The sequence below is a fragment of the Chelonia mydas genome, chromosome 7, assembly GCF_015237465.2.
Source record: "Chelonia mydas isolate rCheMyd1 chromosome 7, rCheMyd1.pri.v2, whole genome shotgun sequence".
Taxonomy (NCBI): Eukaryota; Metazoa; Chordata; order Testudines; family Cheloniidae; genus Chelonia; species Chelonia mydas.
Window position 1 is genome coordinate 73,986,026 of NC_057853.1, and position 16,557 is coordinate 74,002,582.

Consider the following 16,557-nt stretch of genomic DNA (forward strand, 5'->3'; position numbering starts at 1 on the left):
CTATATTCAAGATGAAACTAGCTGCTGCTACTAGTCTGTTACGATCTAATGTATATACGTAGGTGTGGTGCTGTGTGCTTCCCACACTTGCCTTGAAGGGGTTAACGTACGCCAGATGGGCCAATTAACCTGTTAGGCTGCAAACAGGAGGACACTTAGACTGAGAAAAGCCCTAATCTGGGGGAGCTCCCCTTTGCAGGAAAAGGCAGGGCTTCTTTAAGGCCAGGGAGCTGGTAGTAGAAAGAGGCTGCAGGGAAAAGGGCTGTAGTCACTTTCCCTGGGACAAAGGAGAGAGGGGGATTTGGACCCAAACGGAGGAGTTTGTCTAGCACAGAGGTGGGCAAACTACGGCCCTCTGGCCACATCCGGCCAGCAGGATCCTCCTGCCCAGCCCCTGAGCTCCTGGCCTGGGAGGCTAGCCCCTGGCCCCTCCCCCGCAGCCTCAGCGTACCACGCCACCGGCGCAACGCTCTGGGCAGCCGGGCAGCGCAGTTGCAGAGCTGCGGCCTGATCCAGTGCTCTAGACGGCGCAGCGCGGTAAGGGGGCAGGGAGCAGGGGGGTTGGATAGAGGGCAGGGGAGTTGGGGGTGGTGGTCAGGGGGCAGGGGTGTGGATAGGGGTCAGAGTGGTCAGAAGGCAGGGAACAGGGGGGTTGGATGTGGCAGGAGTCCCCGGGGGGGCAGTCAGGAAGAAGAGGGGGGGTTGGATGGGGTGGCAGGGGGCAGTCAGGGGCAGGGGTTTGGGGGTGGTCAGGGGACAGGGAGAAGGGGTGGTTGGATGGGGCAGGAGTCCCGGGGGGGGGGCAAGTCAGGAGTGAGAGGGGGCGTTGGATGGGGCGGCAGGGGGCAGTCAGGGGTGGAGGGTCCGGGGTGGTCAGCGGGGGTCGGATGGGGCAGGAGTCCTGGGGGAGCCGTCAGGGGATGAGAAGCGGGGGCGGGGTCACGCCTGGCTGTTTGGGGAGACAACTTCCCCTAACTGGCCCTCCATACAATTTTGGAAACCCGATGCGGCCCTCAGGCCAAAAAGTTTGCCCGCCCCTGGTCTGGCAGATCCAGAGGAAAGGGGTTTAGGTGGAAGGGTGGAGAATACAAGCCTGGGATAGGCAAGTAGGAAGTAGCTGAGGGGATCAGCAGGAAGGTTTGTGGTTGCCCCGACCTTTGCTTCTGGAGATGGGGCCCTGGACTAGAACTCAGAGTAGAGGGCAGACTTGGGCTCCCCTACCAGTCACTGAGTGAGTGGCACAATCTGAGCACTGAATTTGGAGGCTGTCTGAGACCATGTGTTCTTGCCACAGAGAGCGGCCCAGCCAGGGCTGCAGACTTATGGACTGCCTGAGACTGTGAGGAAGACCTGAATAGTACCCTGGAAGGGAAATACTCTTGTGACTTGGCCGGAGGGCTGAGCCACAAAGGTGAAGCACTGCAGCTCCTGAAAAACAAGTGAGGGCTGCAGACCGAAAGTATGAGACAAGGGGCCAAGAAACTGCAAAAAGAAGGTGTTAGGCCAAAAGAGCTAATCCCAAAACACAGCCAGGAGGAGGCGCTCCAGCATAAAAGAGAGGTCCCTGTGAAAATAGGACATACCTTTTTCTTCTTTTGGGAGTATGGATAGGTTGTTCACACCATACTTTCATTTCAGAAGTAATAATGGATTTGAAAATCCTTGTCCTAGTGATTTGAAGTTGTTTAAAAAAAAACAAAAAAAAACAAAAAAAACCAGAAAACTCCATATTTAGTGTGTTAAATTTTCTTTGTCAAAACTTATGCAAAGGTTTCTATGAACTTAGTACCTCAGTTAAATTTAAGTGAACAAAACTTAGCAGGTCAAACCGCATTGCTGAATTTGTCTTTTCTCCTATTTATCCAACTTACAAGAATATTGGTCTGATCTAGTATGGCAATTTCTGTGGTCCCTCTAGTCCAGTCTTCTGTTTCTGACAGTAGGCAATACCAGATCTTTTGTAGGAACGTGAAAGCAGACCCAGAATTGACAGTTATGGAATAACTTGCCCATACTGCATGTTTTTCCTCTCCCCTGTAGGATAGTGATTTCCTTGTGCTCTGAAGCATGACTGATTATATCCCTAATTTATTTTAATAGCCTGCCTGTATGTTCTCATTATCATATAAAATGTTTAATTCTTTTTTTTAACTCTATTGTGACTACAACAATAACTTGTAGCAAAGAGTTCCACAGGTCAAGAGAATAGTACTTTTCTTCCTTAATAGCTTCTTATGAGGGACTGTGTCAAAGGCTTTTTGAAAGTCCAGACATATTAAAATAGTACGTTGTTTTACCCACTGTTTAATTAACATTAAAACAATTCCAGTAGATGAGAGGCACAGTTTACTTTTAGAGAAATTATGCTGTTTGTTTCTACCATATTATGTTTATCTAGTTTGAATTCTATCTTTAATGGTTTTAACCAATTTTCCTTTTATTGAGTTAAGGTTCACTAGACTGCAATTCCCAAGATCAATCCAGCAGCTTTCTAAAATTAGGTACTTGCCATCCTCCAGTGCCCTTGTACAGTAGAATAACTTTAAAAAAAAAAAAAAAGATTACCTATTGATAAAAACAGTCCAGCCATTTCATTTTGAAGTTCCTTCAGAACCCCTGTGTGCAGCAATCTTTACTTATTGCTCTTTGCTTTATCAATTTGCTCCCTTTTTTGACACTTTAATCTGACAATACCTCAACTTCATTACTTGAAAAGAGTAGTCTGGAGGCAGTGCTCTCCCCACCCGTAATGAAGACTGATGAAAAAAATCATGTAGTTTCTCCACAGTGTTCTATCTTCCTTAATTGCTCCCTTTGCTCTCCGGTAGTCCAGCAAACCCACTGATTCTTTCAAAAGACTTCTACTTCTGACATACTTAATTTCACTCTTTCCCTTCCCCCCACCCCCTTCGGCTATTTGCTTTTCATATTCCGTCTTAGCCATGTTAGTTTCCATTTTCCATTTTACCTGCCATAATTTATGGTCCTTCCTATTGGTTGAACTTCAGCTGGATTTCCATTGTCTGTTTGGCTCCAACTATGTTTTGAACCTTATTTAACCACAGTGTTCCTCCTCTTTCCCCTACTACTATTTTAGTTTAAGGGTATACCTCAACTTCTGTCAGAATTATGGGATTCTTAAGTAGCTGAGACTAAACATTTTAAGTTTAGTCACATCTGACTCTAAGGTTTTTTTAATTGGTTTCTCGATTTTTTTTTCAAAATTAATTTCCTAAAATGTAGTATTTCCAGTCTAGTTTGAAATATAATCCCTCCTGTGAGTATACTGAATATTATGCCCATTATTCTCTACTGCACATGCTCCACGAATACAAGAGAAGATAATGAAGACAAGCCATTTAGTAATGCTCACTGCATAACTTGTTTTTCCACAGAAAACCCATTTCAGATAGTTTATGAATAGCAACATTCTTATTTAGCAATGTTGAGTTTTCTGTTGCTTGATTTCTGATGATTTTCTCAGACAGAGAACCAGTCTTTTTTTCTTTCTTTCTTTCTTTTTTTTTAAAAGGCTAATACATAGGAATCGAATGGTTTTTGGTTTTGGTGGGTTTTTTTCCGAATTCCACAGGGGACCAGCTAATCTAATAGAGAACACAGATTACTTTCTTAACAACGCTTCCTTCATCCGGTTTAGGTTTAAGTAAAATCATAGAATGATCGTAAGAAAAGTTTCAAGTACAATATATTCTCAAAGAAAGTTTAACACTTGTTTCTGTTACTAGTATCTAAAGGTGAGCAGAAAGCAAGTGGCAGTTCTGTTTATTTCAGCAATAGGTGGTGAAGGTCAAGTTGTCAGGAACAAATAGGAAGGCATTCAACACCAACAACGCAAAATAAAAACTTTTAGCTACCCCTGAAGACTGGGACAACAGCTCTCACTCTACCTAAAATACTAGTATACCCTATAGTCACAACTAGCAAATCCCATTTTAACCAACATTTCACATAAATATTTCTTAATATATTACACAGTTTTTCAAAGTTTTGACAACCCAAAAAGATAATAAATTGATCAAGAAGAGTTTTGCAGGTGCTATGACTTCACTTTTTTGCTGGGGTGTTTCAATGAAGTGTGCATCAGGTTTTTTGCAACAAGGTTATGTGCCAACTAGGAACTGAACTGAGGCCACTTCAGAACTGCCAAAGAACAATTAGACTATGTTTACATTAAACACCTTACAGCATATCCTGTGTAGCCACTCTATGCCAACAGGAGAGAGCTTTCCCGTTGGCATAATTAAACCACCCCCAACGAGCGGCTGTAGCTCTGTCGACAGGAAAGCGCTGTCCACACCGGTGCTTCTGTCAGTGCAACTTATGTTGGTCAGGGGGTGTTTTTTTTCACACCCCTGACCAACAAAAGTTTTATCCACAAAAGTGCTAGTGTAGACATCGCCTTACGCTATTGATTCCTACCTACCAGTGCCAAATCTGAAGCAATGCTTTTAGAGGTAAAAGTTTCCGTATCCCATTAGCAATCTCTTGAAAATCCAGGCATCATTAAAACTATTTTAAAAACTTTTAAGAGTCAGGGAATACAACATTTTAGACAGCATATCACATTTTCTTAACTCCTTCACAAATTTACATGTGTATGTATTTTAATTTTATATTTGAATAACCAAAAGATTAGCCTTTGATACAGCAGTGTATGTGAAACAATTAGTGGAGCCTGTCCTACAAACCCAGGTTTAGAGTGATAATTAAATGCGATCAGCTGTAGTCACGCAAAAGCCACGTTGGAGGTTATTACTCTTACAATAAAGTAGACTTCCCACGAATGACGAGAAATAACTTTCAAAAGAGGGGTGTTACCTAAGTCTAGAGTCAAATATACTGTTGTTGAACTGCTATGCAATATGCAAGCCTAGCCAGGGAGGGGCAACTAAGCAAATCATCTCCTATAAACTGAGTCATAGCAAAAATGAAAGCTACAGCCTTGTTCACAATTCACACAGCTTAGGCCATAGAGAACAGAAAGCTTTGTATTCTTTCATACGGCTTTGAAGAGCTTTAGAGTTGAGAGAGATTTAATTCAAAAGTATATATTCCTGAATGATTACCGCACCGCTCACAAGGTATAATGAGGACACTTAAAAGGGGCAAAATTTTCCACACGCACCTAAGTGACTTAGGACCCTAAGTCACAGTGAAGGCCAATGGGCACTTTTGCAAATTTTGCCCAAGAATCCATTTTGAGAGGCTCTGACACTTCTTAGATCTGTAGACACAGCAATATCTGACAGGTTACAGTGAGCCTTACTTATGTCTAAAATTAAGAAAAATTTTCAAATATTAAAATTAAATGGAAAAGAAAATTAAGAAAAGTGACAGTATTTAGGCTAATACAGCGATATTTTCCCACATTTCAGAAAAGTTTCTGGCAGATCTCCCAGTTCTGCTAATCTGTTCACAAGATCTGTTCCTAAAACTTTGTTGAATAGTTAATGGGAGCTGGAGTAGGATGAGAAATGTGGGTGTGTGAGGCACAACAGCCAGTCAAGGGAGCTGTTGGAGGTGGTGGGCAATGTTGGTGTAAGGGTTCTAGTATGATACATGCCGCAATCCTTTGTTTACATAGCTATTCTAACACACTAGTTCAATGGTACATCAGGGTTAGAGAGTTAGTTCAGAGTGAGGAGGGAAGTAATAGAAAAATTTTGTTGCTAATGTTATAAATAAAACTTCTGTTTACTCTTGGATCTGAAACTAGGTTAGACTGTCAGAAAATTTTAGATTTTACTGTCCTAAGTCAACTACAAATGTGAGTCTTCAACAGCTTCCTTTACAATGCATTTTAAAATCTAATTGGGATATTGTGTGTATGTGATACAGTAGTTCTTTGTAAATAATCAAATGTCTTTAAATGAAATAATCTTATCAACATCTTCTGCTGCAACTTTTAACATCCAATTGGGGGACGGACACACAATTCATTTTTAGAGCTGATGCAATACTACTTCAAGGTACAAGGAGTTTAACCTGCACAATGTTGAAATCTTCACTTTGGCAAGAGTATATCATCTAGATTTCTATCCCCAATTTAAAAATGGCATTGGTGCTAAAGTATTACATGTGACTAACTAGTTGTGAGTTTGCATACCATATGTTCTGTAGTAACTCAGCAGAAGGTCATATTATTATGGATCAGATAAAAAGCCTTAATTCCCATTTTTCCAATCGATTGTTTGACAGGCTCCAAGCCTTATCATCTGCTCTTACCATTCAACCTGTCCCTTTTACACCATGGGGTAAATGGAGCTCACATAAATATGTTTTAATACAGCTAAACGTAAATGTATATATCTAGGAACAAACAATGTAGGCCATACTTGCAGGATAGGGGACTCTATCTTGGGAAACAGTGACTCTGAAAAAGATTTGGGGGTCATGGTGGATAATTAACTGAACATGAGCTCCCAGTCTGATGCTGTGGCCAAAAGAGCTAATGTGATCCTAAGATTTATAAACAGTGGAATGTCAAGTAGGAGTAGAAAGGTTGTTTTACCTCTATGTTTGACACTGGTGTGACCGCTCTTAGAATGCTGTGTTCAGTTCTAGTGCTCACAATTCAAGGATGTTGATAAATTATAGATGGTTCAGAGAAGAGCCACAAGAATGATTAAAGGATTAGAAAACATGCCTCATAGTTGCCAGGGTTTCCTCCCCACTTTGAACTCTAGGGTACAGACGTGGGGACCCACATGAGAGACTCCCGAAGCTTATTTCTACCAGCTTAGGTTAAAAACTCCCCGAGGCACAAATTCTCCCTTGTACCTTGGATTAGGTAATGCTGCCACCACCAAGTGATTTAGACAAACTCAGGGAAAGGACCACTTGGAGTTTCTACTTCCCCCTAATATCTCCCCCCACCCTCAAGCAAGACAAAACAAAAATAAGCTAATGCATTCCCTTGCTAGTACTTACTAATTCTAATGGAGTTGGATTGCTTGCTTCCTTGATCTGTGTCCGGCAAGCACACAGAACAGACAGACCAAAACTTTCCCCCGCACCAGATTTGAAAGTATCTTGTTCCCTTATTGGTCCTTTTGGTCAGGTGCCAGCCAGATAACCTGAGCTTCTTAACCCTTTACAGGTAAAAGGATTTTGTGCCTCTGGCCAGGAGGGATTTTATAGTACTGTATACAGGAAGGTTGTTACCCTTCCCTTTATATTTTTGACAATAGTGATAGATTCAAAGAGCTCAATCTATTTAGCTTAACAAAAAAGGCTGACCATAAGTGTCTATAAGTATCTACATGGGGAACAAATATTTAATAAGCTCTTTGACCTAACAGAGAAAGGTAAAACATGATCAAATAGGTGGAAGTTGAAGCTAGACAAATCAGACTGGAAGTAAGATGTACTGGTGACAGTAATTAACTATTGGAACAATTTACCAAGGGTCATGGGAGATTCTCCATCACTGATAATTTTTAAATCACGACTGGGATGTTCTTCAAAATAATTCCTCAAGCATATATTTTAGAAGTTCTATGGCCTGCTATCCAGCAAGACAAACTAGATCAAAATATATTCCAAAGCCAGAACGGACCATGAACCCCTCATTTCCTGGTTTCCTTGATTTCACCTAATTCCTTCTCTTTCCTTTATCCTTCATTGCACTGCTTCTGGCCTATTTTCCATCATGCTTTGTTTCTACTTGAATACAACTTTCCTTTCTAATTACTATCCTATTTCCCTTCTATTCTTTAGCTCCAAAATCCTGCAGCATGCTATTCGTTCTCATTGCCTTTACTTCCTCTTCCAATTCTCTTCTTGATCCACCCCCAAATTGGATTCCATCCTCCAATAACATTGACCTCGTGAAATCAGTCAAGAACTCCAAGATACATCTAAGGGACGCTTTTCTATCCTCATCGTCTACATCTCCCTACTGCTTTAGATATGGAGCACCCTCTTTTCCTGGCTTCCATGACCCTCTGCTTTATTGGTCCTCCCACTCTGTGGACCATTGCTTCAACAGATCCATTATTTGCACCAAATTCACTTATTTTCCCTGCATTTGTTGGTGTCCATTAAGCTTCCACACTCTCTCCCCTTTACTCACACCTAATTTTCTCCTACTGTTTAAACTACCCCCTCTGTGTTGATGAATCTTAAAGTCTCTCTCTGCCTAGTCTCATCTCTACTAGATGCCTCTCAGACATTGTCTTGGATATTCAGCTGCTTCTGACATCCAACCCAACCTCTCCAAAACAGAAGATTCATTTTTCTGCCTATTCCCTCTTTTTTGCCTCCCATTTCTTTCTCCATTATTAACTCCCATCCTGTCTGTCTCCTCGGCTCACAGGCTTGGTGAAATTTACAACATCTCTCCTACTAAAGTCTGTAACCTGCTCCTGTCTGACCTCACTGTCTCACTTCTATGCTCTTAAGTCTGTCCAAAATTAAAAGTGATATTGCTACTGTTAATGAAGAAGGTTTAAGTACAAATCAACATTTAAATATATGTATGCATAAAAGGCACACACACAAACTTCTGCTTCCTTTCTTATGGTTACCATCTGACAAAAGATATAAATTAGTATTGGGCATTTGCATTTTCAGTGTGGGCCTGTCCCATGCCTTGTTGCAATCAATAAGCAATCCAATAGTTATTCTGCATTTCAAATTTACTAAAGCTAAGAGCTGAGGTGCTTGGCTCCTTGCAGGAGACAGCCTGTAATGTTGTACTGGATAACTTACTGAATTCCCCATAAAAACTGTACACTTTAAACTCTTTTTTATTAAAATGGCAATCTCCTGATGATGTCATCCAAACTTTCCATTTGCCTTTCACAAAGGAATGCATTAGGCTAATTGAAGTTCTTTCCTGAATTAGTGACGTGTAAATATAAATCAATTCCTTTTCTACTAATTTTGGCACATTTGGACTTAAAGAATTTTAAAAGTTAATGTACCCACGTTCTTTGGAGTTTAACAATGGTTGGCAAATGTAGCTAGGAGCTAAAGTAAAAATCTTAAGAAACTTGTTCCCCTCCAAAGTTCGCCTGAATTTCTCTTCCTGTCTAATTTTTAAGAGAGTATCTTTGAAACTGAAGATTCAAACCTTTGCAGAATCATCTTCTAGCTTACTAACTCTGCCATTTATTTGTCAAGCTTTGTAGACACATGAAAGAAGCCTGTTAGACATCTTAAGACATTTTAAGCAACTCATATTTTTTTTATGTACTAAAGAGCAGATTGAATTTTAGCACTGCATGTGAACTGATAATTAACCAGCAGTCGATAAGCACATTGTGCTGACATATGGATAAGGTGAAAAGCAAGCAGGCAAGTGAGTTCAAGAATTTTACCCTGGGCAAAAAGCTGAATTCTTTGATGTGCATTTGGACAAAGGAATTGAAGAGGAAGATTCTACTCTTTGCTGCCAAATTGGAGTTCATCATTAGGTCAGGAGATCTGTCTTACCTGCACTGAACTCCATGCTTTGTTTGAATTCACAAAAATTAGAAGATCGCTTATTTACCAATTTTCCTTCAATAATAAAAAAAAAAAACGCAACAACAGTATAGCTGTGTCTATTTTTGTGGAAACGTATAGACAGGGCTCCTAACTGGGACACTTTTGCAGTACTTGGAAGGTATAAGTTACTTTTTAAGTATAAATTAATTAGAACAAAATCTTAAACATTGCTATCATTCATTATATAATAAAAGAAAAACTGTGGTATATTAAAACAGACACCTTCTTTCTCACTTTTCTTCTCTTTATAATACACTAACCTGGCGCAGTAATCTTTTCAGTTTTAGTAACTGAGTTTTTACAGCTGTGCAATCTTGAACCATATGCCGAAGGGTCATTTCATCAAGCATCACTGTGTTCTCCCGTAAGCCCACCAACTGTCTAGGAGTCTGGTAGATGTTTGGTGCTCCATAGCCTTCAAAGTGACCAATAGAAGGCTCTAAGTGGCTGGAGCCCCTGCAAGAAATATTTTAGATAAAATCAAGAGCAGTCTTAATCTAGAGCTAAAATCTGTGAGCTCTGTTTTTTAATGAGAGAGCATTTTAGTATTGTGTGTGTGTATTATTATTAATGCTGTAAGCAATTTTTAAAATTGCAGAGTACTAAAGGGCATAAGCTATATTTATTTAGATTGCCGAGTAGAGAAAAACATTCACAAAACAAAGCTGTCTTGCAAAAAATACCAGACTATTTACTACTTAATAAAATAGAAACACTTTCCCATGTCACATGACAGCTACTGGAACAATGAAACCAGCAAAGCATTTTCCCTTGAGCACATATGCTGAAATTGACTGTTCATTTATAATATTGTTTAACACAGAGAAACTAGTCCCACCCTAGGGTAAAATATTTGCATCTAAATTACAACCCCCTGGCAAAGATCTGAGTTAAAAGAAGGGAATATTAGAGCAGTACCAGTATAAGTGTCATCTTCTCTCAAAACAATCTAATTATAGGCACACCACTTCTCTGAAAATGCTATAACCTGTCCTTCAACAGAAGAAACCACACATCATAATACATTAATTTCTAATAACTCCATCAGAAGAGATGCAACACAGTCCTTACCTGCTCAGGTCATTTTTACCGTGTGGAAAGTGGCCTAAATGGCCAAAGTGACAGTGGTCTTGTGTACTCCAACGCTGCGGCGTCCTCTTCCAGAATCCATCCTGCTGCTGTCGTGTATTTCTGTCTTGTCTATCATAACGATTCATATTTTCACACTCCACTACACAGATGTTTAAAAAAGTTATGTACATAACATATTCTAAAGGAATTCACTACCCACAAAAATACAAGTACTGTACATGTTAATCAGATATTACTAATAGGTGCACAAGTACAGTCTGAAACATGAATTCTTCAAACTGCTCATAAAAGCGAGCTAAGCTGAACACTAAGCATCAGAATGGTCATAAGAGACCACCTGTAATGGCCGCACTTTTTATCTCCACAGTCCTTATTGCCATAACTTCAGAAGTTATATTGTTTAAATAAAAATAAAAAGCGATCAGAACCTGCAGCAGAATCTACAAAATGTAAAACTTAAGATTTAAAAACGTTTTTAGAAGACCGATTTGATATTAGAAAACATTTTGTCTCTTTTTACTATCAGTATCATTAGCCTTTTAAGACTTAGGAACAATACACACAATATAGGAAGACAATATTTTAGAAAAAGAGGCCAACACAATGTTCTGAAATGAAGAACAATTTTTCATTTTAAAAAATATCCCAAACTGGCTGAAGCCTAATTTTTTTAGCTTTAGAAAGAATCCCGAAGATTTTTAAAAATCTTTTAAAAACATTAAACGTCTTCAGATTTAAACAGCTTTTGTCCACAAACAGTTTGAGAAGACTCAATTTGGCAACAGCTTGTAAACCACTAGAAACAAAGCCAAAACTCAACTACAATCCCTGCAGTCAGACGCAGCAAAAAAGTTAAAGTTATGAACTGCTGTTCTGCTGCTATACTTCCCTGTCACTTACCCAAAGAGTTTTTCCTCACATTGTCAGCCTGTCTCTAGAAGAGGAACTTTACACAACAGAACATTGTGTTACTCAGCTGCCTACTCAGACATAGTTGTACGTAAGACATTGATAAACAGGCCTTCCTTCCTGCTTCGTTCCCAGCCTGCATTTTGTTGGGAAGCAAGCCCAGTTTTACCCTGTGATTTAAAACTACCATCCTCACTCACTGCCTACACATACTTGTTGAGCTAGAACTGTTTCTATATATAGCATCTGAGCACCATCCCAGACTCCAGAATGGAACAGGCGAAGTTTCAGTATGCCTATGAAGTACTCTGAGGGCGTTGGTATCAGTTAAATTATGCATAATCCTAAACTGACTGTAGGCAGTAAAGTGCATTTAAGGCACAAAGTAATCCTAAATTAAGATATTGTTGTAATAATTCATCGTATATATGCTCAATTTTATCAGCTACTTTTATAATCCGAATAATCAAGATATGAGGGGAAAAAATCTTTTGAAAAGTGAACGGTTACATAAAACAAAATATAGTAAACAATTACTTTAAAAAGCTGCCTCCTCTAGCTCATTACATAGGAGTACATTACAAATTTATAAGTAATTTCATTATGATTCAGCTTTGCAAACAAAATTGTGCAGACAGTGCATAATGTCTGATGAAAATGTGGATTGAGGACCACATTGCTGTTCTGCAGATATCCGTAACTGGGACATGCACCATAAATGCTGCTGAGATTGACTGAGCTCTGGCTGAGTGCGCCATGAGACGGTCAGAAAATGTCGCCCCTTTGGCAGCGTAACAGAGTGTAATACAGTCTGTGATCCATTTCGAGAGCCTTTGGGTGGTGACTGGATGGTCCCTCAAATATTCTGCGTACGAGACAAAGAACTTGGATGAAATTCAAAAGGACTTTGTCCTATCCAAGTAAAAAGCTCAGTGGACATATAGGGTGTGGAGTCTTCACTTATCTTCACTTACGAATCTGGTTCTGGCTGGTATGCATACAGGAGCACTTTGCTCCAAGGAAATAGGAAGGTGTCTGATATTCATCCCAGGCTGTGATCCGGCCTAGAGCACAAACAGGAACACTGCCTATTCTGACGAGTCACAAACAAGTCCATGGACAGAAAGCCCCCTATGTGAAACAACCAGGCTAAAATGTTCATGCTGAGGGACCATTCATGGTCCAAACTGAATGGTCTGCTAAGGCAATCTGCCATGGTGTTTTGAACCCCGAGCAGGTGATACGCTTTGAGGGACCAAGTTCCAAAGCTTGACTAACATTTTGCAGTCTGATCTGACTCTTCCTTGTTTGTTCACATAAAAACTGCAGCAGTTATTGGTAAGCCCATGGACAGTCTTGCCTTGAATGTGAGGGAGGAAGTGCTAGAACACCCAGAAAGCTGCACATAATCCTAGGACATTTATGTGCAATCTGGCCTCTTGTGTAGTCCACAAACTTTGAGCTCAAAGGTTGCTGAGATGCACTTGCCACCCCACAGCTCAAGCAACTGTTACCAGAATCATGGGAGGGGAGGAAGAAAGAAAGGGACTTCCCTGCACAAGTTGTCTTGGCTCATCCACCAGGTCAGAGACAACAACACCCTGTCCGGGATTTGCACTGGCTTATCTAGGTGATGAATTTGAGGGCAATAGAGTGACAAAAGAGGGCAAAAGAGCCGTGCTTGTAAGAGGTGCAACCTACCATGACGAATGACATGTTCATACTGTCATATGCCTTAAGAGCCTCAGACAGTTCCTCACAGTGGTCTGAGGGTGATCCTTCAGCTCCCCCTCGGGACACGGACTCAGCGGTGAGGCTGCACCCAATCCTGACACAGCGCAAGGACCAGGCCTTCCCCAGAAAACACTCCAGAGCCCTGCCTTTCCATGCCAGGTGCACCAGGTGTGGGCAGGCAGGCAGGCACAGAAACGCAGGATCCAAGTGTGGAGGGGCTTAGTATGGGGGAATCCAGGTGTGGGTTGAGAGGGTTCTGTGTGGGGCAATCTCAGTGCGGGCAGCTCAGTGAAGGATCCGGGTGTGGGGGGGATCTGGATGCACAGGGGCTTGTTAAGGGATTCTAGGTACAACGGTAATGGGACTTTGCAGGAGGGTCCAGGTGAAGGTGGTTGGTGCTCAGCAGGGGGGCTCTGAGTGTGGGGGGGAATAGAGCTCAGCATTGGGTCTGGGGGGCTCAGTGGAGGGTCCAGATGCTGTGGGAGTGGGGTTCAGTGCGGTTGGGACCCAGGTGCAGCTGGTTGGGGGTCAGTAAGGTGGGGTGTGGGTGGCTCATTGGGGTGGTCCAGGTGCAGGGAGAGTGGGGCTCATCAGGAGGGTTCTGGGTGTGATGGGGGGCTGAGGTTTGGCGGAAGGGTCTGGGTATGAGGGGGTCTGGATGCATGGGGGTTGGGCAGATGGGGGAGCAGCTCCCTGTACAGGGATCCCTCCCACTGCAGCTGAGGAGTGATGGGTACAGGAAGCACTGCGGGGGGGGGGAGGGGGGGAGGAAAGAGTTTGCGGAGCTTCCTACACCCAGGGGAGAAATCTGGGGGTGGGTCTGACCCAGCCCCAGATGCTGTGCAGGGGAAGAGGAAGTCCCGTCCTCCCCACCCCAGCCAGAACTATCAGCTGAGCCCGGTGCAGGGCAGGAGCCTCAGCCATGGCTTCCCCAGTCCTGCTCCCACCCCACAGTGATTTACCTGTCTGCTGGCTGCAATGGGCACCCGAAATATACTGCTGGGGAGGATCACATGACCACTTTTGTGTCTTCCCTTTGCTTCCCCATCAGAAAGTCATTTTTCTGCAGGGAAACAAAGAAATCTGCGAGGGACATAAATTCTGTGCATGTGTACTGGCACAGAATTCCCCCAGGAGTAATCTGTATGAGCCAGTATTGGGAAGCAGCAACTAAAAGGGTCCGCTCTACCATTTGTTACAGACTGACCTAGCACTTGAAGAACACACTTTTCCTCTCTTGACAAAAATTCAGCTTTATTTTTTTTCTTTTGAGAAATTCTAGCACAAAAATCTGGGGTTACAAGTTGAAATTTGGCAGGGCAATAATTCTCACTGATACGCATCTTTCATTTTAGTGTTCTTTGAAAACTGGATTTGATGGTTATGAGGCGATGAAAATTGCTCTTTGTGCAGTCACAGTAATTTTTTTAAAAGTGATCTGCCAGCTCCATGCATTTGTGGTTAACTTAGCTGTGCAGTGAATATACATATCCCCAGCAAACACTGATATGTACATTCAGAAAAAACTTTTCACCTCAAGCATAACGTTTTTAGCTGCAATAAGGTATGCACTCAATGAGGCAGAAGCTTCTCCTTCACTGAGTTGAGGAGCACAGTCAATGAGGCAGAGATCTGCAGAAGTCCTTGTCTTACTGAATGTTTACTTTCACATGACAGGGCATTGCAGTCATGTCTAGCTAAAATTTCTATTTATTTATTTTTAAAATTATGTTAAGTGGTACTGGCCATCCCAGTTAAAGCTGAATTGTGGGATAGGGCTGGGAGGGCAAGATACACCCCTTCATAGTGCCCTGGCATCTGCTGTCCAATGTCAGCTCTCTGTTATTAAAAGGGCTGGTTTTGGTCAATTCCAGTACCCCAAGGACTTCGTCTAGACTAGGATTTAAGGGTGCGAAGTTACATCGCCTTCTCTAACTCAATCAATACTTTTTAAAACTCTAATCAAGACAAACTGTACATTAGAACATACTAAGCTGGTCAAGTTAAAGATGACTATCTAATGAGATCTTTAAAAGCTTTGTTTATATAAAGCAATTACAGGTAGCAATCAGCCATAAAGAGCAGTGCTGGGTGGAAGAATGCTTTATCTTTCTCTGCTCCTGCATATATTTCTCTTACCCCTGTAAGCAGCTGCCTGCACAGGCAATGTCAAGTTTAAATGTGTGTGTTATATGGCCTGTTGGTCCAGGGTTCTTTGCATTGTGTCAGGTTGCCTGAGTACCATCTGGACTTTAACACCATTGCACAGATCATGTTGTGCAGGCAAGAACGTCTTAATATATACACATGTGCCTGGATATCACATTTTACTTTTTCATTTGTTTCTTCAATAGGATCAGAAATTTGGGAAGTTTGTCCAGCCAGAAGGAGTTGGAATGGAGATGGAATAATATGGAGGAGAGTGAAGAAGGGTGACTGGGTCTCCTGACCTAACAGAAGTTAGAAAATGAAGTAAAACTCATTCCTGAAAACTAGAAAGCAGCCCAGTTTCTCTGCAGAAAGGAACTAGAACTGCATTATCTTCACCACCATCCCCCCACCACCGCTGGCAGCATAGGGGCTACCATCTTTCCTAAGGGAAGTTTGGCTCCACTCTCAATAGGAACTATAGAAGGTCATGGCCATTTCAAAAAGATGGCATCTTAACTTAGGATTTCTGTGACCTAAGTCTCATTCAAAACAGAATATGGAAATTATGTTTAATATGGCAGTTCTTTGTGGAATTCTCTGCAGAGGAATGTTATTTGTCAGCTGAAGGAGAATCTTTTAATTGTAAAGAAAAATGGCAAAAACTGATCACTGATCCTAAAATGTTTCCTCAAATGTAGCCAACACATGAGACTCCAGTGAGTTTAAAAAAAACTGAATGGAAAGTTTGAATTCACTGTTATTCTGTTAAGAAAATTAGGACAAAAAATGGTCTGCCACCAGCCTCTAATTTTCTCAAAGGAGCAATTTTTTTAAAAATGTAACTCAAAATAATAACTTATTTGTTTGTAAATCTCGACAAAATTCATTCTGTAAGTGCAATAGTTTTGGGGAAGATATAATTATTTATACATAGCAAAGTAGTTAAAGCCCTGCTTCAAGTACAAAACTCTTCTCAACCTTAACTGGAAGAATGACTGACACTTCCACCACACTAGGACAAGGTGAGTGAGGTAATATCTTTTATTGGACCAGCTTCTGTTCTGCAAATTTCCATAACAGATCCATAACACTGGGTTGAGTTGTGCATCTGGAGTATTAGGTTAGGTTGTTAGACCACATTCAACCAAGGCTTAAGTA

At 41.5% G+C, this 16,557-nt stretch overlaps 1 protein-coding gene across 7 annotated transcripts in view; it reads right to left on the reverse strand.

Moving 5' to 3' along the window:
- Positions 1-16,557, reverse strand: part of CCSER2 (coiled-coil serine rich protein 2) — a 132,647-nt gene that overhangs the window by 59,221 nt on the left and 56,869 nt on the right. For all 7 annotated transcript variants that reach the window (XM_037904474.2, XM_037904472.2, XM_043551365.1 and 4 more), the window contains exons 5-6: positions 10,585-10,744; positions 9,774-9,969 (exon numbers count right to left, since the gene is read on the reverse strand). In XM_037904474.2, coding sequence (XP_037760402.1) covers positions 9,774-9,969; positions 10,585-10,744 — 356 coding nt within the window. The remainder of the gene's footprint in view (positions 1-9,773; positions 9,970-10,584; positions 10,745-16,557) is intronic.